The sequence below is a fragment of the Grampus griseus genome (assembly GCF_964374135.1).
Source record: "Grampus griseus genome assembly, chromosome: 16".
NCBI lineage: Eukaryota > Metazoa > Chordata > Mammalia > Artiodactyla > Delphinidae > Grampus > Grampus griseus.
This window is the reverse complement of record NC_139010.1, coordinates 86,381,908-86,409,469: the sequence shown is the minus strand read 5'-3', so window position 1 is coordinate 86,409,469 and position 27,562 is coordinate 86,381,908. Positions and strand designations below refer to the sequence as shown.

Sequence of the window (27,562 nt, the reverse complement as noted above, 5' to 3'; positions counted from 1 at the left end):
CGAACCCTAACTCTAACCCTTCCCCGAAGCCTGACCTTTACCCGTCCCCTAATCCTAACCCGTACGCTGACACTAAACCGCGCCCTCACACGTACGCTCCCCCTAAAGCGTTGTCGTACCCTCACCTGGACCCTAAACCGTCCCCGTCCTCTAACCCTAACCCTAGCCCGAAACCTAACCGAACCCTTCCCCGAAGCCTGACCCTCACCCGTCCCCTAATCCTAACCACTACGCTGACACTAACCCGCGCCCTCACACGTACGCTCCCCCTAAAGCGTGGTCGTACACTCACCTGGACCCTAAACCGTCCCCGTCCCCTAACCCTAACCCTAGCCCGAACCCGAACCCTAACCCTTCCCCGAAGCCTGACCCTCACCCGTCCCCTAATCCTAACCCGTACGCTGACACTAACCCGCGCCCTCACACGTACGCTGCCCCTAAAGTGTTGTCGTACCCTCACCTGGACCCTAAACCGTCCCCGTCCCCTAACCCTAACCCTAGCCCGAACCCTAACCCTAACCCTTCCCCGAAGCCTGACCCTCACCCGTCCCCTAATCCTAACCCGTACACTGACACTAAACCGCGCCCTCACACGTACGCTCCCCCTAAAGCGTTATCGTACCCTCACCCGGACCCTAAAACATCCCCGTCCCCTAACCCTAACCCTAGCCCGAACCCTAACCCTAACACTTCCCCGAAGCCTGACCCTCACCCGTCCCCTAATCCTAACCCGTACGCTGACACTAACCCGCACCCTCACACGTACGCTCCCCCTAAAGCGTTGTCGTACCCTCACCCGGACCCTAAACCGTCCCCGTCACCTAACCCTAACCCTAGCCCGAACCCTAACCCTAACCCTTCCCCGAAGCCTGACCCTCACCCGTCCCCTAATCCTAACCCGTACGCTGACACTAACCCGCGCCCTCACACGTACGCTCCCCCTAAAGCGTTGTCGTACCCTCACCTGGACCCTAAACCGTCCCCGTCCCCTAACCCTAACCCTAGCCCGAACCCTAACCCTAACCCTTCCCCGAAGCCTGACCCTCACCCGTCCCCTAATCCTAACCCGTACGCTGACACTAACCCGCGCCCTCACACGTACGCTCCCCCTAAAGCGTTGTCGTACCCTCACCTGGACCCTAAACCGTCCCCGTCCCCTAACCCTAACCCTAGCCCGAACCCTAACCCTAACCCTTCCCCGAAGCCTGACCCTCACCCGTCCCCTAATCCTAACCCGTACGCTGACACTAACCCGCGCCCTCACACGTACGCTCCCCCTAAAGCGTTGTCGTACCCTCACCTGGACCCTAAACCGTCCCCGTCCCCTAACCCTAACCCTAGCCCGAACCCTAACCCTAACCCTTCCCCGAAGCCTGACCCTCACCCGTCCCCTAATCCTAACCCGTACGCTGACACTAACCCGCGCCCTCACACGTACGCTCCCCCTAAAGCGTTGTCGTACCCTCACCTGGACCCTAAACCGTCCCCGTCCCCTAACCCTAACCCTAGCCCGAACCCTAACCCTAACCCTTCCCCGAAGACTGACACTCACCCGTCCCCTAATCCTAACCCGTACGCTGACACTAACCCGCGCCCTCACACGTACGCTCCCCCTAAAGCGTTGTCGTACCCTCACCTGGACCCTAAACCGTCCCCGTCCCCTAACCCTAACCCTAGCCCAAACCCTAACCCTAACCCTTCCCCGAAGCCTGACCCTCACCCGTCCCCTAATCCTAACCCGTACGCTGACACTAACCCGCGCCCTCACACGTACGCTCCCCCTAAAGCGTTGTCGTACCCTCACCTGGACCCTAAACCGTCCCCGTCCCCTAACCCTAACCCTAGCCCGAACCCTAACCCTAACCCTTCCCCGAAGCCTGACCCTCACCCGTCCCCTAATCCTAACCCGTACGCTAACACTAACCCGCGCCCTCACACGTACGCTCCCCCTAAAGCGTTGTCGTACCCTCACCTGGACCCTAAACGGTCCCCGTCCCCTAACCCTAACCCTAGCCCGAACCCTAACCCTAACCCTTCCCCGAAGCCTGACCCTCAACCGTCCCCTAATCCTAACCCGTAGGCTGACACTAACCCGCGCCCTCACACGTACGCTCCCCCTAAAGCGTTGTCGTACCCTCACCTGGACCCTAAACCGTCCCCGTCCCCTAACCCTAACCCTAGCCCGAACCCTAACCCTAACCCTTCCCCGAAGCCTGACCCTCACCCGTCCCCTAATCCTAACCCGTACGCTGACACTAACCCGCGCCCTCACACGTACGCTCCCCCTAAAGCGTTGTCGTACCCTCACCTGGACCCTAAACCGTCCCCGTCCCCTAACCCTAACCCTAGCCCGAACCCTAACCCTAACTCTTCCCCGAAGCCTGACCCTCACCCGTCCCCTAATCCTAACCTGTACGCTGACACTAACCCGCGGCCTCACACGTACGCACCCCCTAAAGCGTTGTCGTACCCTCACCAGGACCCTAAACCGTCCCCGTCCCCTAACCCTAACCCTAGCCCGAACCCTAACCCTAACCCTTCCCCGAAGCCTGACCCTCACCCGTCCCCTAATCCTAACCCGTACGCTGACACTAACCCGCGCCCTCACACGTACGCTCCCCCTAAAGCGTTGTCGTACCCTCACCTGGACCCTAAACCGTCCCCGTCCCCTAACCCTAACCCTAGCCCGAACCCTAACCCTAACCCTTCCCCAAAGCCTGACCCTCACCCGTCCCCTAATCCTAACCCGTACGCTGACACTAACCCGCGCCCTCACACATACCCTCCCCCTAAAGCGTTGTCGTACCCTCACCTGGACCCTAAACCGTCCCCGTACCCTAACCCTAACCCTAGCCCGAACCCTAACCCTAACCCTTCCCCGAAGCCTGACCCTCACCCGTCCCCTAATCCTAACCCGTACGCTGACACTAACCCGCGCCCTCACACGTACGCTCCCCCTAAAGCGTTGTCGTACCCTTACCTGGACCCTAAACCGTCCCCGTCCCCTAACCCTAACCCTAGCCCGAACCCTAACCCTAACCCTTCCCCGAAGCCTGACCCTCACCCGTCCCCTAATCCTAACCCGTACGCTGACACTAACCCGCGCCCTCACACGTACGCTCCCCCTAAAGCATTGTCGTACCCTCACCTGGACCCTAAACCGTCCCCATCCCCTAACCCTAACCCTAGCCCGAACCATAACCCTAACCCTTCCCTGAAGCCTGACCCTCACCCGTCCCCTAATCCTAACCCGTACGCTGACACTAACCCGCGCCCTCACACGTACGCTCCCCCTAAAGTGTTGTCGTACCCTCACCTGGACCCTAAACCGTCCCCGTCCCCTAACCCTAACCCTAGCCCGAACCCTAACCCTAAGCCTTCCCCGAAGCCTGACCCTCACCCGTCCCCTAATCCTAACCCGTACGCTGACACTAACCCGCGCCCTCACACGTACGCTCCCCCTAAAGCGTTGTCGTACCCTCACCTGGACCCTAAACCGTCCCCGTCCCCTAACCCTAACCCTAGCCCGAACCCTAACCCTAACCCTTCCCCGAAGCCTGACCCTCACCCGTCCCCTAATCCTAACCCGTACGCTGACACTAACCCGCGCCCTCACACGTACGCTCCCCCTAAAGCGTTGTCGTACCCTCACCTGGACCCTAAACCGTCCCCGTCCCCTAACCCTAACCCTAGCCCGAACCCTAACCCTAACCCTTCCCCGAAGCCTGACCCTCACCCGTCCCCTAATCCTAACCCGTACGCTGACACTAACCCGTGCCCTCACACGTACGCTCCCCCTAAAGCGTTGTCGTACCCTCACCTGGACCCTAAACCGTCCCCGTCCCCTAACCCTAACACTAGCCCGAACCCTAACCCTAACCCTTCCCCGAAGCCTGACCCTCACCCGTCCCCTAATCCTAACCCGTACGCTGACACTAACCCGCGCCCTCACACATACGCTCCCCCTAAAGCGTTGTCGTACCCTCACCTGGACCCTAAACCGTCCCCGTCCCCTAACCCTAACCCTAGCCCGAACCCTAACCCTAACCCTTCCCCGAAGCCTGACCCTCACCCGTCCCCTAATCCTAACCCGTACGCTGACACTAACCCGCGCCCTCACACGTACGCTCCCCCTAAAGCGTTGTCGTACCCTCACCTGGACCCTAAACCGTCCCCGTCCCCTAACCCTAACCCTAGCCCGAACCCTAACCCTAACCCTTCCCCGAAGCCTGACCCTCACCCGTCCCCTAATCCTAACCCGTACGCTGACACTAACCCGCGCCCTCACACGTACGCTCCCCCTAAAGCGTTGTCGTACCCTCACCTGGACCCTAAACCGTCCCCGTGCCCTAACCCTAACCCTAGCCCGAACCCTAACCCCAACCCTTCCCCGAAGCCTTACACTCACCCGTCCCCTAATCCTAACCCGTACGCTAACACTAAACCGTGCCCTCACACGTACGCTCACCTTAAACCGCTGTCGTACCCTCACCTGGACCCTAAACCGTCCCCGTCCCCTAACCCTAACCCTAGCCCGAACCCTAACCCTAACCCTTCCCCGAAGCCTGACCCTCACCCGTCCCCTAATCCTAACCCGTACGCTAACACTAACCCGTGCCCTCACACGTACGCTCACCCTAAACCGCTGTCGTACCCTCACCTGGACCCTAAACCGTCCCCGTCCCCTAACCCTAACCCTAGCCCGAACCCTAACCCTAACCCTTCCCCGAAGCCTTACCCTCACACGTCCCCTAATCCTAACCCGTACGCTAACACTAACCCATGCCCTCACACGTACGCTCACCCTAAAACGTTGTGGTACCCTCACCTGGACCCTAAACCGTCCCCGTCCCCTAACCCTAACCCTAGCCCGAACCCTAACACTAACCCTTCCCCAAAGCCTTACCCTCACACGTCCCCTAATCCTAACCCATACGCTAACACTAACCCGTGCCCTCACACGTACGCTCACCCTGAAGCGTTGTCCTACCCTCATCTGGACCCTAAACCTTCCCCGTGCTCTAACCCTAACCCTAGCCCGAACCCTCACCCTAACCCTTCCCCGAAGCCTTACCCTCACCCGTCCCCTAATCCTAACCCGTACGCTAACACTAACCCGTGCCCTCACACGTACGCTCACCCTAAAGCGTTGTCGTACCCTCACCTGGACCCTAAACCGTCCCCGTCCCCTAACCCTAACCCTAGCCCCAACCCTAACCCTAACCCTTCCCCGAAGCCTTACCCTCACCCGTCCCCTAATCCTAACCCGTACGCTAACACTAACCCGTGCCCTCACACGTTCGCTAACCCTAAAGCTTTGTCGTACCCTCACCTGGACCCTAAACCTTCCCCATCCCCTAACCCTAACCCTAACCTTAACATTAACCCCTAACACTAACCCTAACCCTAACCCTAACCCCTAACCCTTACCCTAACCCTAACCCCTAACCCTAACCCTAACCCTAACCCCCTAACACCCTTACCCTAACCCCTAACCCCTAACACTAACCCTAACCCTCTAACCCTAACCCTAACCCTAACCCTAACCCATACCCTAACCCTCACCCTAACCTCTACCCTAATCCTAACCTCTATCCTAACCCTAACATGTACCCTAACCTGTAGCCGTACCCTATCCTGTACCCTAACCCATACCCGAACCCTATCCTTTACCCGTACCTGTACCCTAACCCTGCCCCATTCCCTAACCCTAACCCGTAACCTAACTCTAACACGTACCCTAACCCTAACCCGTAGCCATACCCTAACCTGTACCCTAACTCGTACCCGAACCCATACCCTAACCCTATCACATAGCTGTACCCAATCCCTACCCCATTCCCTAACCCTAACATGTACCCTAACCCTGACACATATCCTAACATATACCCTATTCCTAAACCGTAGCTGTATCCTAACCTGTTCCCTAACCCCACCCGAACCCTAACCCTAACCCTAACCCGTACCCTAACCCATACCCTAACTGTAACCCATACCATAACCCTAACCTGTACATTAACCCATACCCTAACCCATACCCATACCGTAACCTGTACCTTAACCCATACCCTAACCCTATTGCTAACCCTAACCTGTACCCTAATCCTAACCTGTACCCTAAACCTAACCCGTACCCTAAACCCTAATCCTTACCCTTAACTTAATTTTTTTTGTGTGTTTTAAAAAATATTTTTCTGGGGTGAAAACAAATTGCAGAACAATAAAATAAGACAGAAAGTAACCTGAGTGCCCCTCCAAAAGCGAAGTCTGAAATACTTGATACTTCTGTTATATGGACTTTTATGTAGCCTATAAAAGGTGTGAGAGCTCAATCTGTTTTTCTACAGTGAGAAACATGATGTTCCACATGTAAGGAACACCTGAATAAAATGAGAAAGCTTTACATTATGCTAGTCGTTTCAGGGAGTGTGGAAGGATGGCAAGTGTTCAAATATTTTCTTTTCCTTTAATCTTTTTAAATTTCCATTGTTACAAAGAACTTGAATTATAATTGTACTTTTAAAAAGTAACAATGGAAATTTAAAAGAAAAAAATGTATATTGTGTGTTTACATTTCGTAGAATTATTATCCCTGAATCATAATTCTGTTAGTACACCAGTATAGAGATTTGTTCTTAATATTTAGGTGAGAACCATTTTCTTCTGTTTTTGAGAATAATTCTGTGAACTCATTTCCAGTAATGGCACTCTTCCCCAAATCAAAGGTTTAACAAGGGAGATGCAGGCAGAATAATCATGAAAACACAAAGCAATACAACAGCAACACAAAATTTGTAACTTCCAATAACAACTCAATTTAGAAGAGGGGTTATATCTTCAGAACAAAAGCATTCCTCCTTGACTTGCTAACGACTCAAATTCTGTGTATTCCACAGAAAATCTGTGATGTTATTCCCATAAAACCGCCCTTTACTGCGTCTGCCTCCATTAGATTTCCTAAGCACTAGTGTTTTAATGTACAGGTTAAAAACAAAATCCTAATGTGATTTATTTATAATGTGTGTGCTCTTTGTCTTATCCTAGTGTCTAAAGTGTTCTCCTTGGCTGGACCCCAAATAATATTCCTTTACGTGCTAAGTGATATCTGGAGAGTGGGAGAGGTTTTATAAATACCCTAACCCTAAAGCATACGCTAACCCTAAACCGTACCTTAATCCGTACCCTGACACTAACCCTAACCCTAACCCATACACTAAACCTAACTCGTAACCCAACTCTAACCTGTACCCTAACCCTAACCCATACCCTAAACCTAAACCTAACCCATACCCGTACCCTAACCCTACCCCGTACCCTAAGCCTAACATGTACTGTATCCCTAACACGTACCCTAACACATACCCTAACCATAAGCCAAAGCCGTACCCTAACCTGTACCCTAACCCATACCCAAAACCTAACCTACCCATCACCCGTACCCTAACCCATACCCTAACCCTAACTGTACCCTAACCCTAATCCTAACCCTAACCCCTACCCTAACCCATACCCTAACACTAACCAGTAGACATACCCTAACCTGTACCCTAACCCTACCCCGTACCCTAACCGTACCCTGTACCATAACACTACCCCATACCCTAACCCTACAACATACCCTAACCCATACCCTAACCCTAACCTGTACCCTAACCCCTACCCGAACCCTAACCCTAACCCTACCCCGTACTCTAACACGTACCCTAATGCTAACCCGTATCCTAACACTAAACTGTACCCTAACACATACCCTAACCCTACCCCGTAGCCGTACACTAAACTGTACCCTAACCCTAACCCATACCCTAACCCGTATCCTAACCCGTATCCTAACCCTAAACCGTACCCTAATACATACCCTAACCCTAATCCGTAGTTGTACCCTAACCTGTGCCCTAACCTGTACCCTAACCCTAACGCTAACCCTAACCCTAATCCTAACCTGTACACTAATCCTAACCTGTACCCTAACGCTTGAACCCTAACCCTAACCCGTAACCTAACCCGTACCTTAAACCCTAATCCTTACCCCTAACTTAATTTTTGTTTTTTTGTTTTTTAAAAAATATTTTTCTGTGGTTAAAACAAATTAGCAGAAAAACAAAAGTAAACAGAAAGTAACCTGAGTGTCCCTCAAAAAGCTAAGTCTCAAATACTCGGTACTTCTGTTCTATGGACTGATATGTAGCCTATAAAAACTGTGATAGCTAAATCTGTTTTTCTACAGTGAGAAACATGATGTTCCAGATGTAAAGAACACCTGGATAAAATGAGAAAGCTACACATTATGCTGGTCGTTTCAGGGAGTGGGAAAGGATGGCAAGTGGTAAAATATTATCTTTTCATTTATCTTCTCAAATTTCACTTGTTACAAAGAACTTGAATTTTAATTGTACTTTTAAAAAGTAACAATGGAAAATTAAAAGAAAAAATATATATAGTGTGTTTAATTACATTTCATAGAATTATTATCCCTGAATCATAATTCTGTTAGTACACCAGTATAGAGATTATTTCTTCATATTTAGGTGAGAACCATTTCCTTCTGTTTTTGAGAATAATTCTGTAAACTCATTTCCAGTAACGGCACTCTTCCCCAATTCAAAGGTTTAACAAAGGAGATGCAGGCAGAAAAATCATGAAAACACAAAGCAATACAACAGCAACACAAAATTTCTAACTTCCAATAACAGCTCAATTTAGAAGAGGGTTTATATCTTCAGAACAAAAGCATTCCTCCTTGACTTGCTAACCAGTCAAAATCTGTGTATTCTACAGAAAATCTGTGATGTTATTCCCATAAAACCACCCTTTACTGCTTCTGCCTCCATTAGATTTCCTAAGCACTAGTGTTTTAATGAACAGGTTAAAATCAAAATCATAATGTGTGTGTTCTTTGTCTTATCCTAGTGTCTAAAGTCTTCTCCTTGGCTGGACCCCAAATAATATTCCTTTACGTGTTAAGTGATATCTGGAGAGTGGGAGAGGTTTAATAAATACCCTAACCCTAAAGTGTACCCTAACCCTAACCCTAAACCTAACCCATACCCTAACCCGTACCCATACCCTAACCTGTACCCGTACACTAACCCTAACCCATAGCCGTACCCTAACTTGTACCCTAACCCTAACCCGTATCCTAACCCTAACCCATACCCTAACACTAACCCGTACCCTATACCGTACCCTAACCCTAACCCATAGCCGTACCCTAAACTGTACCTTAACCCTATCTCATACCCTAAACCTAACCCTAACCCATCCCCTAACCCTAACCCGTACCCTAACCCATACCCTAACTCTAACCCGTAGCCATACCCTAAACTGTACCCTAACCCATCCCCTAACCCTAACCCTAAAACCTAAACCCTCACCCTAACCCCTAACCCCTAGCCCTAGCCCTAGCCTTCACCCTAACCGCTAACCCCTAACCCCTAATCCCTAACCCTAACCCTAAACCCAACCCTAACCCTAACCCTCTAACCCTAACCCTAAACCCTAAACCCTAACCCTAACCCTAACCCCTAAACCCTAAACCCTAACCCTAACCCTAACCCTGGAGACGTGCAGGAAGCCGGGCTGGCCCAGCTGGCCAGAGTAGGAGTTGGAGGGGTCCCAGCAGGTGAAATCACCATGCAGGATAAATTCCTTGGACTTGCCATAGGCCAAGGGAGAGTCTCAGGGCAACCCGCCCCTCTCTGGTCCTGCTTGGAGAGACCTCGCCAGGGCCACTTGGCTACTTTGGAGAAGCGCGCGGGAGTGAGCTTTACACCAGCAGACATTTTGTAAAATTTGAGAGCGTAGGCTCAGGCCTGTTCTCAAAGCCTTTACTCAAAGGCGAGCCCTTCCTGCGGCCGTCAGGTTAGGGGGCTCCGTGACTGTGCCAAACAGCTCTGCTGTGAGTCGTGCTTCCCTCCTCTACCCACCCCCACCGAGTCCCTGTCCCCTTACCAGCGGTCTGCGGCCCTCCGCTCCGCGCTCGGATGCCGCTGGGGTGCCAGGGACCCACGGGAGGGGTCGTTCCCAGCCGCCGCGCGTAAGTTTCCTAGACCCGCGCCGGCTCGCCGTGGGCCGGCGGCGAGGAGCCCCGAGGACGCCCCGCGCCAGGTGCGCTCTGGCCATGAAACCCACTTCCGGGAGAGGCACGCGGACCGCCAGCGCGCTCAGGTGAGCTGCAGCCAATGCCGAACAAAACCCGCCCCGCCGGCGCCGCGTCCGCGCGACACAGCGCCGTCTCAGCACTCCTGGCACGGGCGCCTGGGGCCGGGCGTCTCCTCTCCTAAGAGCATGAGGGAGGAAGCGGCGCCCCTGCGAGGCCGCTAGCGATGCCCCGATGCGCGGGCCCCTGCGGCGCGGAGACCGCTCCAGGCTGGACTCACCGAGACCAAGGCCGCCAGCAGGAGCGCTTGGTGGGACCCGGCTTGGGCGGGGGAGCTACAGGCCCCCGCAAACAACCCAATATCTTTAAATGGAGAAAGGACTTGAAAAGACCCTTCCCCAGATAAGACGTACAAATGGTCAACAAACAGCTGAAGAGATGTTAAACATCATGAGTCAAGATGGAAATGCACATTAATACCACAACGCCATACCCCTCCACAAACACTAGAAGGCCTATAACCAAGAAAATTAAAAATAACTAATTTTGGCAAAAATGTAGAGAAATTGATACAGAGTTTCCCATGGGGAAAATGAATCGGTCCTGGAGATGGATGGTGAGAATATTTGTACAACAATGTGAAGGTAGTTAATGCCACAGAACTGTATACTCAGAATGGTTTAAATGATAAACGTTATTTTTAATCACAATGAAAAAAATGAATGAAGCACTGATGATACATGTTAGAACATGGATGAACACTGAAAACATTCTAAGTCAAAGAGGTCATGCAGAAAAGGTCACCCAGATCATACTCATCTCATGTGCTTTAAATCCATAAAGGTTTAGAAAATGAGGGAAAGTCTCAGTGATGGTTTCAGAAAAAGAAAACTGGATCACAATGGGAAAAGATATTTCCATGCAGTTGGGGAAACAGTGAATGTTGAAGCGGGCCAGTGCATAGGATTATAAGGTGGAACCATAAAATTTCCTCTTTGGGGCTTTATGTGCTGGTTCCCTGGGAGAGGAGCCCAGTATTGGGTAAAACACAATGGAGTATTTTATGGGAGGTGGTGTGTTTTGTACTGCTACTTACAGTTTTTTTATACACTTGAAATTACTAGGAAGTAAATTACTTTTCAAATGAATCATGTCAAAACTATGCCCAAAAAAATGCAGAGAAGACATCAAACTTCATGATAGAGGCAAAGCCTTAACCAGATGCGATTCACCTAAAGCGGTGATGCTCATCTTTCTTGTAGGAATCCACGCGTTATTAACAGGCATGGTGGGAAGATTATATTGGAAGCCACTATGTGTTGGGTGCTGTGGATGACCTGCATGTAGTAGAAACAGTAGGCTATCTGAATTCTAGTTTTCCACATCAAACCACCAAAAAACTGTTAGAACTAATAAATGAATTCAGTAAAGCTGAAATCAATACACAGGGTACAAAATACAAAGGGTACAAAATCAATACACGGGCTGCCCTGGTGGCGCAGTGGTTGAGAGTCCGCCTGCCGATGCAGGGGACACGGGTTTGTGCCCCGGTCCGGGAAGATCCCACGTGCCGCGGAGCAGCTGGGCCCATGAGCCATGGCCGCTGAGCCTGCGCGTCCGGAGCCTGTGCTCCACAACGGGAGAGGCCACATCAGCGAGAGGCCCGCGTACTGCAAAAAGGGGGAAAAATCAATACACAAAAATAAGTTGTCTTTCTATACACTAATAATGTGCCATCAGAAAGAGAAATTAAGAAACAACCCCATTTACAATTGCATCCAAAAAATTCCTAGGAATAAATTTAACTGAGAAGGTGAAAGCACACCTGAAAACTGTAAGACACTGATGAAAGAAACTGAACAAACACAAATAAATGGAAAGATATCCAGTGCTCATGTTTGCAAAGAATATTCTTAAAATGTCCATTCTAGGGCTTCCCTGGTGACGCAGTGGTTAAGAATCCGCCTGCCAATGCAGGGGACAGGGGTTCGATCCCTGGTCTGGAAAGATCCCACATGCCACGGAGCAACTAATCCCGTGCGCCACAACTACTGAGCCTGTGCTCTAGAGCCTGCGAGCCACAACTACTGAAGCCCGCGTGCCTAGAGCCTGTGCTCCACAACAAGAGAAGCCACCACAATGAGAAGCCCGTGCACTACAACGAGATGTGGCCCCACTCTCCGCAACCAGAGAAAAGCCCGCGCGCAGCAACGAAGACCCAACGCAGCCAAAAATAAAATTAAAAATAAATACATTTATTTTTAAAAAATGTCCATTCTACCCAAAGCAATGTTCAAATGCAAAGTAAACCTGGTCAAAACTCCAAAGGCATTTTTCACAGAAACAGAACAAACATTCCTAACATTTGTGTGAAAACACAAAGGCCCCTGAATAGCCAAAGGGATTCTGAGAAAGGAAAACAGGCTGGAGGCATCTTGCTCCCTGACTTCACACTACATTAGGAAGCTACAGTCACCAATAAAGTGTGTAACTGGCACAAAAACACATTCACACACCAGAGGAACAGAATAGATAGCCCAGAAATAAACCTACAGGTGTGTGATCAGTTGATTCACAAGAAAGGAGCCAAGAACATACACCAGGGAAAGGAGAGTCCCCTCAATAAACGGTGCTGGGAAAACTGGACACCACACACCAGACAACAACACTGCACTCTGTCTACACCATACACAAAAACTGGCTAAAAAGCCAGTTTTCCACATCAAGCCCTTCCTCTCCTGGGTCCTCTAAAGACAGACACCCTCAGCGGTCAGCCACGCACAGGAACCTTCCCCCCACTTTTCCTCACTTTTTCCCTCAGGAGCATCACCTCCCAGCAGGTCCTGAGGAGACCAGACTTCCATTACTGTGGCCTCGATGCCTGTCCTCCCGGAGCTGCGGCCGTCAGCATGGCCTCGGCCCCGCGTGTTCCAGAAGCCAAGGCTCCAGTGGGTCCTGAGGAGACCCAGCTCTTCTCAGCTGCTCGGGCAGAGCCAGGTCCGCAGTCAGAGCGGGTATTCCTGCGGAGGGTCAGGGAGGTGGGCTGGCGTCCCCTCCAGCCAATGCGAATGTGCCGACCAAGCCTCCCTCACAGTTCAGCAGAGGCCCCGCCCCCTGAGAGCAGTTCTGCTGAATCCATTAAACTGCAGAAATTCAAACTGAAATACAGCCAAATATCTCATGACTTCTCCAAAATAGTTAAGGAACAATTTAACTGGAAACCATATGAAATGAAATGACTGCAGACACAAACTTTAAAGCTTACACAAAAATCATTCAAATTTATTCACAGACATTCAAAATGCAAAACTATCAAAATTATAGAGAAACATAGAAGAAAATCTACATGACCTTGGGTTTGGTCTGTAGATCATGAACTTTGAGATTTAACACACAACACAAAAACCCAATCCACAGGGCTTCCCTGGTGGCACAGTGGTTGAGAGTCTGCCTGCCGATGCAGGGGACACGGGTTCATGCCCTGGTCCAGAAGGATCCCACATGCTGTGGAGCGGCTAGGCCCGTGAGCCATTGTCGCTGAGCCTGCGCGTCCGGAGCCTGTGCTCCACAACGGGAGAGGCCACAACAGTGAGAGGCCCGCGTACAGCAAAAAAAAAAAAAAAAAAAAAAAAAAAAAAAAAAAACAATCCACAACACAAAATAAATAATATTGTGGACTTTATAAAATTAAAGATTTCTACTCTGAAAGACCTTATTCAGAAAGTCAAAAGACAAGCCACAAACTGGGAGAAAAATATTTGCAAACCTCATATCCAATAAAGGATTTGGACTCAAAATAGACAAAGACCTCTGAAACAGCCCTATAAAAACATGGGTAAGGATCTGAACACACACACACAGCCAAAAAAGATATACAGATAGTAAAAATCAAACAAAAATATACTCAACATTATATACCATTAGGGAATTAAAATCATGAGATATCACACCACACCTATTAGGAATGCTTAACTCCAAAAATGTGACAATACCAATTGCTAGAGCATGAGGAACAACAGGAACTCTCCCTCCTTGCTTTTGGGATGCCTGTACAGTCACTTTGTAAGACAGTTTAGCAGTTTTCCTTTCCAAAGCTAAACAAGTCTCACCTTGGGATCCAACAATCATGCTTTGAAAATCTATGTCCAAATGCAAACAAGGATGCAATTATGCACAGCAGCACTATTCATAATGGCTAAAAACGTGAAGAAATCAGGATATCCTTCAATAGATGAATGCATAAGCAAATTGGGGTACATCTATGTCAAGGTGACTAGAATATGCCACCCCAAAATATGTCTCTCTGACATAAGGATTATTTCAGTCTGCTTAAAAAAAAAAAAAAAGGAATCTGAATCCCTGTTTGTGAGTTGTAGGAGCCTCAGGAACTGAGGATGGGGTCCCTGAGGATAGGCACAAGATACAAGATTATAGGCATTGGGGCTTCCCTGGTGGCGCAGTGGTTGAGAGTCTGCCTGCCAACAGGTAGGGGACGTGGGTTCGTGCCCCAGTCTGGGAAGATCCCACATGCCCCGGAGCAGCTAGGCCCGTGAGCCATGGCCGCTGAGCCTGCGCGTCCGGAGCCTGTGCTCCGCAACGGGAGAGGCCCGAGTACCGCAAAAAAAAAAAAAAAAAGATTATAGGCATAACATGACTGCATTCTTCTTTTTGTATTTTATTTTATTTATTTATATTTTGGCTGCATTGGGTCTTCGTTGCTGTGTGCAGGCTTTCTCTAGTTGCGGCGAGTGGGAGCTACTCTTCGTTGCGGTGCGCGGGCTTCTCACTGCAGTGGCTTCTCTTGTTGCAGAGCACGGGTTCTAGGCGCGCAGGCTTCAGTAGTTGTGGCTCGTGGGCTCTAGGGCGCAGGCTCAGTAGTTGTGGCGCTCGGGCTTAGTTGTTTCGCAGCATGTGGGATCTTTCTGGACCAGGGATCCAACCCGGGTCCCCTGCATTGGCAGGCGGATTCTTAACCACTGCGCCACCAGGGAAGCCCGACTGCATTCTTCTTAAACGAGCCTGACCTACACTCACACGAGATGGTTTTCTCTTGTATGCACACTGACATAGGCACCTTCAGTCTGAACTGCAGACCTTTGGCTTCACCACCTCCACTGACAGCGTTAGCTTCACCTGCTGTGAACCACCTCCTATACGATTTCCAGAACCAGAAAGCATCGAAGAGCTCATGCTCACGTGTAATCACGTTTTACAGGACCAGAGACTGTGCACTAGCATATGGGCAACTCATACTGTCCTCCCTTGATAGCAAGAAGTTCTTCCACTTGCTAAAATAGCAACTGTGCTGTTGGTGGTAAACTCAAGGCTCTGGCTTTGGGCATCAGGTCCTCACATCAGAGAGTGGCCCTGATTGCCCATGTGCCTCAAAAAGCACACAGACTTCATTTGTGACTCTGGGAGGTGGGAGCCCAGTAGTCACACCTGGCCCCTGGCCATATTAATCACCCATCCTTGAAGAATAAAATTGCTCATTTTCCAGTCTTTTCTCTCTCCTTTACAAAGAGCAGAGACCGAACGCTGGGTGGTAAGGAAACTCTAGCTTAGTGAAGCAGTAGGAGTTTCAAGGGTTATTCCATGCCACGCAGTCCACAGTTGGCAAGCTTTCTGCGGGACGCAGGGCCGAGCCCTAAGCTCACATGGCGCGCTGAGACCATGCGGCCCCAGTGAGAAACTGCCCATTGCGAGGCCCAGCGGCCCCCATATCCTTGAGTCTTAACGAGTATGAGTGTCAAAAGTTTATTACAGCTGGAAGGCCAAAGAATTATGGGGTAACAGTCTGCTGTTTGGATGTTGTGGCCAGCCACACTCAGTGTTGGAGGGTTATTACTTCTCTTGGCAGGCTATGAGGCTGTGAGGGAAGAGACACTTCTCTCAATCACATGGATGTAGGGAATTGAACCACCCAGGGGTCTGTCTATGCTGCCCAGGTAGCTATTCTATTGCACAGTAACATGGTCAGCTCAGTGACTGGCAACAAGGGCTTGACAGGGCCCAGGCTGGCCTGAGCTAGAGGACTGCAAATGCCTGCCTGGATGGTTGAAGGTCAAGGGCTGTCCTGGCTAAGACCTGACTGTCTACTGCTGGCCACTTGAATAGGACAAAGGATCCATTCAGTCCCAGGAGGGCCCAACCAGCCTTGAAGTATGCAGCACGTGGGGGCTGGCAGGTCACTACCCCCAGTCCTATATAAACCCACACATGTCTTCTGAGTGCTCTGTGGGTCAGGGCTGTGCTGGAATCTGGGGCTGCCCAGACAGAGTGGGCAGACAGAGGGTGGGAGGACAGAGGGACACCCTGTGGGACTTCTGGGGCCCTCCACAACACTTGACTGAGTAGAGTTAGATTTGAAACAATCAGTGACCAGAGTAGACATTTCATTCTTCTAACAGAGCCCAGTACTGGGGTACAGAAAATCAACGGTTCAGCTTACCTTCCTGACTCATGTGTGACCCTGGGCCACTCCTACCCTTCCTGGACGCCTCACAAAGATGGAGAGTGAGGAGGCGGAAGAGGACCAGTTATGCTTAAACCTAACTCTAACCCTAATCCTCTGATTCTAACACCCTAACCTATAACCCTAATCCCCCTATATATAATCCTAAACTGTAACAACCCTAGCCCCAGACCCCTAGACTGTGGACCCTGACCCCCTAAGCTCTAAATCTTAACCCTCCAAACCTGACTCTCTAATCCTGACCCATAACCCTAAACTCTGACCCCGACCCCAGCCCTAAACTCTAGCCTAGCACTGACCCTGATCCCCAACACTGACACTGACCCTGGATTTTGAGCCAGAGCCCAACCCTAACCCTAGGGGTTAGGGTCCTTAATCCTGATCCTAGCCCCTAACCCCAGGAAGTCTGTACAAGACGGGTTCTGGCTTCAAGGGTCATTTGAACTTTGGTCTGTCCATATCTTGCATATATCAGTTCATTCCCAAAGAAGTAGCCCCAGTAGCAAGGAGATCACGGTCCATTCTGCCATAGTTTGGGTCAGTAGTCCCTGACTTGAACCATGATCTTGGGCGGGAATGGCCATGGTCTCGAGTCTCTAATTCCTATCCCTGTCCCCGACCTCGATGCTGATCCTAACAATGAACAGTGACTCTGAATATGGCCTCTGACATTGACTCTTGACCCTTTCCCTGACCCTGGTCCCCAATCAGACTTTTGCTTGGACCCTGAGTCCTAATTCTTACTCTGTGACTTTTCATAACCTTATCCATATCATGAGAGCTATGGATTTTTAGACAGCATGTTCACATTGATGTGACAGTTCAAGCTTTGAAAACTTCAGAAGGGTGCATGTGGTAGCGGTGACAGCCTTTGTAAAGGCTTAAGGTGGGTTTGAGCCTATTTATCTTGAGGAAGGAGGCTGGTGGCTTGAGCAGAGTGGGTGAGGGGGAGTCCAGCCAGGTTGTCCTTTGACAGGATTACATGAAATAGTCTCCTACCGTGACGAGAATAGGAACTGTTCTGGCACAGGAAGCCCTCCTTACATGTTAGTTCTTGTTTGCTATTACTATTTCCAGACTACAGATGAGGAAAACTGACGGCAGCTCTTAGAGCAAAGCTTTTCACAGGTAGTTCTCAAAACTGCTCCTCACACTTCGTTGTTACTGTCGTGATTGGATCCCGGTCAACAGGTGAGGAAGACGAGGGGTGGGATGTCTTGGAACAGGATTTGTGCACAGTGAACACTCAGATGTCCAGATTCAGGCTGGTAACTGTCACCTGCACCGCCTGCAACCAGGTCCACCGGCCTCCCCCAAAACGTGAATTCTGCCCCATCCAGCGCGCGGCAGGGAGCCTGGCTGAACCTCCCCTCCACATGCAGCCCTGAGGTCCACCACGGTCCTTCCAGACCCACAGGGGAACGCGGCAGTTCTGCACCCCCAGCCCGCCCTACAGACCCGACATCGTCCACCCTTCGGCCCCGCCTCCCTTGAGAATGTGTCACGCTAGGCAGGGCCAGCCTCGGGATCACGCTGGGAAGAATCAGGGTCTCGCTGCACCCTTGCCCTCTCCTCCGCGTCCAGCCACGAAGAGCGGCCAAGATGAGTCTGGTGGGGCCAACTCACGGCCTCTGTGCAGAACGCCCACGCGGAGGTTTGCGGTAAACCGGAAACCTCGCCTAAGCCTGCAGAGACGGAAATCAAACTCGGCTCCCCACCGCCAGGCTCTGGCCCACTCGCCGCAACGCAGGTGACGTCACGTGGGGCGGGCTCTAGGGAGGCCTCTACACTCTCGCAGGCCACGGCTCCTCAACCGGCCAATCGCAAGCCTGGAAGACCAGGCGCCGCCCTCGCCTGCTCTGCCCTGAATCGGCACCGGGAGGCCTCAAGCATACGCACTGGCGCTTGCCCAACTGTCTATTCCGCGGTCCGCTCTCGAAGGGATCGGCGCGGGGCGCACTGCGCAGGCGTGCTGAGGGAGCCCCGCCCCCGGCGTGCGTTCCGTCCAATCCAGGCGGAGGCGCCAGACTGAGAGGAAATGGCGGGGCGCTCGGAGCTTTCGAGCGCGAAGCGGGCGGGAGCCGTGGGTCGGGCTGACGAGGCCGGAGGTAGAGCCGGGCGATAGAGGGCTGGGCGGGCAGGGAGCGCACGCGGGCGCCGCTTCGAGTCAGGGCGGACGTGGGGAAAAACGACTTTCGTCCCCTCCGGAAGGGCCTCGGCGGCTCTGCCGGCAGCCGCGAGGACTCACCCACAGGCCCGCGTCCTACATTCACACACCTCTCGCTGGCCTCGTTTGCCCCATCTGCTCCGTTTAAGTAGCTAAAAGTAGGCAGAGGACATCCTTTCGACTTGATATCACACTCAGATGATAGGAAGACTAGTGGGTAAAGCTTTGCAGTAGCCCATCTGGCACCAATTTTAACATTTAAATTATTTTTCCCCCTTTTTGGTCACCTTCCTAGAGGATCACACAAAGCATATAGATGCATGGACTGGATGGTCCCTGTAGCCTGGGTGGCGGTACGAAAACGGGGAGGGAACCGCTAAATCCCATGCAGTTCTCGACTGATGGGCGTTCACGTTTTTTTCCCACTTTTGACATAAATGTTGCTTCAGTGTCATTTAACATACCTTTTGCATATTTAACCAAGCATATCTGATGGATACATTCCTAGAAGTGGAACTTGTCTTCAAAATGTTGATGTAGCCAGACTGGCCTCCAAAAGGTTGCATCAGTTTCCACAGTCTGCCAGTTTCCCTACATCATCACAAACACTGGGCCTTATCAGACTTACTAATCTTTACCAACCTGCTAGATGCAACATGTTATTTTCATCTCTTTAATTATGACTGAAGTAGTACGTCTTTTCAAATATTATTAGCCATCTGTGTAGTTTTTGGTTAATTGTTCTCTCCATTTCTCCATTCTTAGGTAGAAATGATTATTTACCTTCTCTATATTGTTTGATTGGTTGGTTGCTTTATTTTTTTTTAACTTTTTATTATGGATAAATTTAAGCACATACAAAAAAATATACAGGCACATGAAAAGATACTCAACATTGCTAATTATTAGAGAAATGCAAATCAAAACTACAATGAGGCATCACCTCACACTGGTCAAAATGGCCACCATCAAAATGTCTACAAATAATAAATGCTGGAGAGGGTGTGGAGAAAAGGGGACCCTCCTACACGGTTGGTGGGAATATAAACTGGTGCAGCCACTATGGAGAACAGTATGGAGGTTCCTCAAAAAAAAAAAAAAAACTAAAAATAGAGTTACTGTATTATCCAGCAATCCCATTCCTGGGCATATATCCGGCCAAGACGAAAGCTCTAATTCAAAAAGATACGTGCACCCCAGTGTCATAGCAGCACTGTTTACAGTAGCCAAGATGTGGAAGCAACTTAAATGTCTATTGACAGATGAATGGATAAAGAAGATGTGGTACCTATATACAATGGATTATTACTAAGACATAAAAAGTAAGGAAATAATGCCATTTGTAGCAACATGGATGGACCTAGAGATTATCATACTAAGTGAAGTAAGTCAGAGAAATATATGATATCACTTATATGTGGAATCTAAAACTGGTACAAATTAACTTACTCACAAAACAGAAATAGACTCACAGACACAGAAAAGAAATTTATGGTTGCCAAAGGGGAAAGGGGTGTGGGAGAGTTAAGTTAGGATTGGGATTAACAGATACACACTACTAAATAGAAACAAGGACCTACTCTATAGCACAGGGAACTATATTCAATATCTTGTAATCTATAATGGAAAAGAATCTGAAAAGTATATATATAATATAACCAAATCACTTTGCTGTACACCTGAAACTAAAACACTATTGTAAATCAACTATACTTCAATTTAAAAACTTTTTTTTTAATATTTACTTATTTATTTATTTGGCTGTGCTGGGTCTTAGTTGCAGCACACGGGATCTTCATTGCAGCATGTGGGATCTTTAGCTGTGGCATATGGGATCACGTTCCCTGACCAGGGATCAGACCCGGGTTCCCTGCATTGGGAGTGCAGAGTCTTAACCACTGGACTACCAAGGAAGTCCTAAAAACATTTTCTTAAGTCAAGAACAAAGTATAATTACCCCATGAACTCATCTTTCAGTTTTAACAATTATCAGCTCTTGGCCAATCTTGTTTCCTCGTTATCCTCACCCACTCCCTACCACCGACTCCACTGTTTCATTTCGAAGTATCCCAGGCAACATAACATATCATCCATAGATATTGGGTTGGCCAAAAAGTTCGTCCGGGTTTTTCCATTAAGATGGTATGGAAAAACCCAGACGAACTTTTTGGCCAACCCAATATTTGCATATATCTCTCTAAAACATAAGCACTCTGCAGAAAAGTAACCACAATAGCATTGTCACATGTGAATAATGGCTACAATAATTCCTTTGTTTCATCAACTATCTAGTCAGTTTTCAAATTTCCTTGATTGTGTCATCACCATTTTAAAAAGCGCTTTCGATTGAATCGAAATCCAAGTATGGTCCATTTATTGAAATTGGTTGATACGTTTCTTTAATCTCTTTTTGTCTGTAAGGGTCTTCCTTTCTCCCTTTTCCCCCAAAATGTATTTAAATTAAAGAAACTGGGTTGTTTTTCCTGTGACGTTTCCCAGTGTGGATGTTACTAATTGCATGCCCATGTGCCACTTAAAATGTTCCGCTCTCCCTGTATTTCCTCTGAATTGGTTATTTAGATTGAGAGGCTTAACAGGTATTAGTGTCATTTTTTTACAAGAATCCTACATTGAATTTTTACATTACATAGCTCATAATATCCAGTTATTTTTATTGTGATGTTAATCCATTAATAATAATTGCCTAGATCTACTAATTCATCAAGGAGTTAAAAATAAGTGCCTATATTGATTATAAGCAAGTTAATATGAAATATTTTACTTGGAGGCTACAGAATAACAATTGTATATAGGAAAGCTATTTATATTTATTTAAATGAGACATCTTATTAGATTTTCTCAGTATTCCTTGTAAGGCTTCTTTGGGTAATATTCTCTAGAAATTTCTAGTTCATTATGCCACCTACTAGTTAACAGTGATTTCTGAATCCTTGTTTCCAGTTTTTAATACCACTTCTTTTTTTTTCTTTCATTATACATCCTGAGCTTTGGCCAAGCCTTGAACAGTATCAGCAGTAAGAGTGTACCCCTTTCCTTGCCCTGAGTTTTATTAAGGGGAAATCTGTGGTGTCATTTCACCCTTTAGGAAAGTCTGCCCAGGAAGGGCCGGTTCATCCCTTGTGCAGTGTCTCCCTCAGGGCAAGGAGCAGACGCCCCACTCTGGCTGGAGACCTGCCCTCAGGCCACCTCAGTCCCGGCCCAGTGTTATCAGATCCTTCCTCAGGCCTCTCACTCCTACATAATTCTTTTTTTTTTAAATCTTTATTGGAGCCTACATAATTCTTAAATGTTTGGTTTTCTCTCCACAGGGCAGGCCAAGTCCTCACAGAAAATTGAAGACTTGATGGAAATGGTGAAGCAGTTACAGAAAGGTCACGTGTCTCCTCTGTAACTGGGGCTCAGCGTGAGATTTGGGGTCAGGCAGAAGTGGAATCAATTCCAAGGCCCAAAATTCACCACCTTGGGAAATTAACTCATTTGTTCTCTCTTACTTTTAAAACAATTTTTTGAAGTAAAAATATGAACCCATGATTCAAAATTCAAGTATAAGGGGATAAAGTACAAACGTTTTCCCAAAACTCAGCTGCAGTCCCCTTGCTGGCCGTCCATTTGGTTCCCATGCACTCTGCTGGATCCAGGGTTTCACCTTCCCTCCACCTCACCTCCGCTCCTCTGGCTTGCTCACCAGGCACCTTCCACCCGTGTTCCCACCTTAGGGCAGGCCTTTGTACTGACTGTCTCCCACCCCCACCCAGGGAACAGCAAGGTCTGCCCCCCTCACTTCATTTGGGGCCCTCAAGGGGTCTTGCCATATCTGAAGAAGCACGTCCCACTCCACTTTGTAATCTGTTGCCCCTCCTCTGTTTCTCTTGACTGCACTTAACCACAACCTGACTCAGGTTCTTTATCTGTTCCTGTCTCCCCTCCCCAGAATGTGAGCCCTTGGAGGGCATCCACCTCCCTTCACCTGCCCTGTCATCTTCACTCAACCTCCTTGTTTCCCTGCAGCCGGAAGCCTAGAGCCCAGGATTGAGGTCCTGATTAACCGGATTAATGAGGTCCAGCAAGGTGAGCTCAGGACCTTGGCTTGTCTGCCAGGTGCGGTTGCGTGATTGGCAGGGCCCAGTGCAAAATGAAAATGTAGGGCCCCTTGTTCCAAATTACTGTGTTTTGAAAGAGCAGAGCATTAAACTTAGCATGGGTTGGTCGGGCCCATCTAAATTCAGGTGCTGTACTCACACGTTTATTAACCTGTCCTGCTGTCAACTGAGCCCAACAAGAAAGGCTTGGGCTCTGGAAGCCTTGTTTCCTGCTTCCGGAAACAAGAATCTGGGCCCCTCTAGGTTTGCTTAAAGACAAATGCGAAATGTTTGCAAGGACAGACACTCACACAATGTTCTGCGGTTTGGCACAGCAAAAAAGAAAGCCAGTGAGGAGCTAGGCGAGGCCCGGACTGTCTGGGAGACCCTGCAGAAGGAACTGGACTCATGTAAGCTTGTGGGGGATGACCCAGAGGTCCCCACAATGTCATGCATCCTTGAACCCAGTATTCCAATCAGCATCCTTGCCGTGGCCAAGGGCTCCTGCCCCCTCTCCAACCTCAGGTCCTACCAATCTCCCCACTCCAACTCTGTGGGTGGGAGTGTTCCGGAAACACCCTCCAAGCATACTCTTACCTTAGGGGCTTTGCTAGGAGAGGTTCCCCCAGATAATACAGGTTCCTATTGCCTCACATCATCATTCAGTTCTCAGCTCAAATGTCCCCGTCTCAGAGAGGCCTTCCCCAGTTACCCCACCCAAAGACCGCACTCTGCCCACACCTAGTCACATGGCTCTTACTGCTTGATGTGTTTCTTCGCAGCCCTTATCCAACTTCGTGCAATGTGTTTATTTTTCCTCTTCCCTCCATGTAAACGCACTGCCATTCCACAGGGTCCTCACAGCCACCCTTTATCAACTTGAGGGCCCTTTGATGCTTACAGGGAGTATGGGCCCAAGAGGGAAGGGGCTCACCTCAAGGGGTCTACATCTGGGGTTAGGGCTCACCTTGAGGGGTCTACATCTGGGGTTGGGGGTAGGGCTGTACCAGACCACACATGTGACCATGGGCAAGCCCAGTCCCTGAAGGTTCAGTGTGTGGACTCTGATGCCTGAACATGTTACTGCTTTTTCCAGTGAGTGGAGAGAAAGTACGCCTGAAAGAGATCTTGAGCAAAAAGCAAGGTAATTGCAGCTACTCTGTCTCCAGGTTTTTGCCTTTGCCACCCTGCAGAAGCCCACTCTCTCTATAGAAGTAGGAGCCTTTTGAAACCTGAATCACCATGCATCCCTCCTGTGGCTTCCACCAAACATGCAGTAAACGACAGAGTCCCGTCAACTCCAGAGATCCCACATGATCTAGCACTTTTACCTCTGCCCAAACCTCATGCCCTGATGGGCTCTCACGGGGCCCTCACTTCCTCTCCCTGCAGAGACCCTGAGGATCCTCCGGCTCCACTGCCAGGAGAAGGAAAGTGAGGCACAGAGGTAAGAGCTTCCCCCTGGCCCCTGCTCAGCGCTGTCCATTCTGGTAGAGAGAGAAAGCAGAGGAAATCGGTCTTAGACCCACAGCTCTCATCTTCTCCCTAAAACGGGGAGGCCAAATGCCTGTCTTCCCACCTTGACTCCAACAGTAGGCAGTAGTGTTAGGAGTACTCATTCACGGGGACGGGCATTCATTTGCTAGAATGTCAATTAAATTCCCTCGGCTGGTTTTCATTCTATACCTTCATACTTTCTGCAGGCTGTCTTGGCTGTCTACTCACCTGTCCCTTCATTTAGGCGTCAAGCCAACCATCTGTGCACCAGTCTCTCTCCATTCATCCATTATCCCTCCATCCACCCAACTACTTGTACATCCATGTCTCTACCTCCTGAATCTTTATTTTGCTCATTTTGTGACCAGAGGCCCCAAGCCCCTAGCATACCAACTTTGAAACTGTTCGAGAAATTCACGAGATTAATACGTGTGTGTGCCTGTACTCGTGACCATGCCCACACTGATCTCCCCGGTCTTCACAGTGACATTTCCAGAGGGCATGAGCTCATGCCCCCTCCCACAAAGTTACAGAGAAGGACCTCAATCTAGAAGGTTAGAACAGACCTCAAGAGAAGGACGCGGAAGCCCCACCCCAGGCCCCTCCTAGGGAGACTTTCAGAAAACATGACGGCTGCCTTGCCTCTTGCCAGGAAGCATACCATGCTGCAGGAGTGCAAGGAGCGAATTTCTGCCCTGAACTCCCAGATGGGGCAGGAGAAGAACAAGCAGAGGCAGTTGAGGTAAAGCCCATTGCCCAAGGCCTGGGGGCTGGATGCATTGTAAGTGGGGGGAATGCTAAGAATGGGGGTTAGAAGACGAGCTGGCTGAGCTGAAGCTTGGAGGGTCAAGGAGGCAAGGTGCTCCCAGCAGAGTGAGGAGCATGGGCGAGCTCTCCCATGTCTCTGCATGAAGACCCCGGCCTGAGCCAGGTTGAGGAGGGGCGTCTCTCAGCCCACGGCCCCTCATCCTGTGTGGTTGGTCCCCAGGTTGGATTTTGAGGAGCAACTGGAGGATCTGATGGGCCAGCATAAGGGCCTCTGGGAATTCCACGTGAGTCACTCGGGGCCACTCCTTCCACCTTCCACATCTTCTCTGGCAGCACCAGCCCAAACCTCGGGGTCATCCTCCAGGCCTCCTTCCTCTCAGTTGCCGCACCCAGTTCCTGAGCAGCCCTGGCAGCCGTGTGTTAGAATCATGCTCAGTCCAGTTCCTCGTCACCCTCACTGCCACCCGGTATTGTCCTCTTCACTGGCCCTGCCCACCCATCCCTGATGCCCTCCCAGGGGCCTTAAGTGGTCAGGAGGAGCCCTGATGAACCAAGGAGGGGTTATCCATCAAGGAGATTCCTGGGTGTGTCTGGGGCCATCGCACACACAGGGCAGATAGTGGGGAACCAGGCAGGCCGGTGTTTGCCACCTGGGGATCCCAAACAAGAAAACAGAATGAATGTCAGGACGGAAGGGCTCAGTGCGGTCACAGAGCGGGAAGAGAAGGAGCTGCAGGGCTGGGCTGGTAACTGACTCTCCAGAGAACAGCCTCGATTTGTGGTGTTTGCAGGATGCCCTATAGCGAATACCCCAGGGCTGATTTCAAACCTTGCAGAATTCCTGAACACTAACCCTCACGAGCCTCCCCAGCATAGCACCACAGGTATCTGGGGTGAAACAGCTCCAGGTGGACAGAATGGCCAATGGAAAGGCCCTGAGGCTGGGCCATGCCTGGCATGCATGGAGGGCCAGAGCAGCAGGAAGTAAGGCATGCAGAGTAAAGACCAGATCCAGATTGGCTTCTCTGAGGCACATGGGAGGAAGCCAGGAGATGTGGACAGGCTGCCTTTCTACCCCTCAGAAGCCAGAGCAGCTGGCCCTGGAGATCGCCGCCCTGGACAGCAGCAAGGAGAAGCTGCTCAAGGAAGGTGAGGCCTGGAGAATGGGGATGCCCTGCCCTGCCCTGCCCTGCCCTGCCACTGTCCCTTCCTGCTGCAGAAAAGCTGGTGGAGGCAAAGCTGGAGGATGTGAAGCATCGTCTGTGCTCCCAGTTCGGAGCCAAGGGCTGCTCGGCAATCACTGAGGGGCTCTTCCTGCGCAGCCAGGAAGCAGCAGCTGTGGTGTAAGAGAGGGACGGTGCGGGGGGCGGCGGGGAGGGAGAGGTGCTGCCATCACTGACGCCCACCCTCAGGCATCTGTTTGAGGAGGAGAACAAGAAGGCCGGGGAGTTCCTGGAGGATGCTGCCCAGCGCCAGGAGCAGCTGCAGCAGAAGTGCCGGCAGCTGCAGCAGCAGAGGCAGAGGTAGGCGTGGTCCCCAAGGGGAAGGTGGCTAAGGGAGTCTCTGCTCCCTCCTAGACTCTGTCACTTGGTCTCTTTACAATCCTTCCCTTCTCCCCCTACCCTCCTACCCTACCCCCCTACCCCTTTTTGTCCAGGCTGAAGGAGGAGCTGGAAAAGCTTGGAGTGCAGGTCCCTGCTCAAGGCCAGAGCAATCAAGAGGAAGGGGCTGGCCCAGGAGAAGCTGTGAGTCCTGGCATCTGGGTCAGGGAGCAGAGACAGCTTATGAAAGGAGCTCTGGGTGGGCAGGCAAGGAGGGGTTCTGCAGAGAGCTCAGAAGATGGTCTTCAGGGAAGGGCATTCCCAAAGGGACACAGCCAAGGCAAAGGTGCAGAAGCTGGCAGCAGTGGGGTGAGGAAGGGCAGGACCCAGGGAGGGTGTGGGCATGGGGATGTGAGGAGACTCCCACGTCACACTCTGACCTCCCGCAGGCCAATCCCAAGCCCCTTGGAGTTAGTGAGGAGAAAGACCCAGAGCCGCCCACTAAGCAGAGCCTGATGCCCTCCTAGGCAAGGAGGAGCCACCCTGCACTAGAGCTTATGCCCTGCACTGGAGCTTATGGGCTTCAGGAAATAAAGGCACCATATTAACACAACTGCCTCAGCTGAGTCTGTGTTAGGTGGGGGGTTGTCCATCCCAAGACCCCTGGCACCTGAGACTGAGTGAAGCCTTGGCCACACTCTGCCTCTTGGCTTCAGCCAGAGTCCCACAGCAGGCACTCAATAAGTGCTTCCCTCACCTCACAGTCTCTGGTCTGCTCATCTCTAGGACTTGACATGTTCTGGGTCCCCAGGCAGAGGGATGCAAGACTGAGACCCTCTCACAATAGGCCCAGGGGTTCTGAAAACCCAGCCTGTGATAGTTTCTTCCATTCCTTATTCAGGCCTAGACCACAGA

General features: G+C 50.5%; 1 protein-coding gene across 1 annotated transcript; it reads left to right on the top strand.

The window, feature by feature from the left end:
- Positions 1-18,612: 18,612 nt before the first annotated feature.
- Positions 18,613-27,174, top strand: SYCE1 (synaptonemal complex central element protein 1; the record flags this gene model as incomplete). Its single annotated transcript, XM_082673265.1, has 13 exons — positions 18,613-18,682; positions 22,071-22,133; positions 22,771-22,830; positions 23,177-23,251; positions 23,938-23,985; positions 24,234-24,288; positions 24,991-25,080; positions 25,327-25,390; positions 26,189-26,255; positions 26,326-26,449; positions 26,519-26,629; positions 26,764-26,851; positions 27,097-27,174. 13 exons carry the CDS (start codon positions 18,613-18,615, stop codon positions 27,172-27,174), a joined length of 993 nt encoding a protein of 330 aa, XP_082529391.1.
- Between the last annotated feature and the right edge of the window lie 388 nt (positions 27,175-27,562).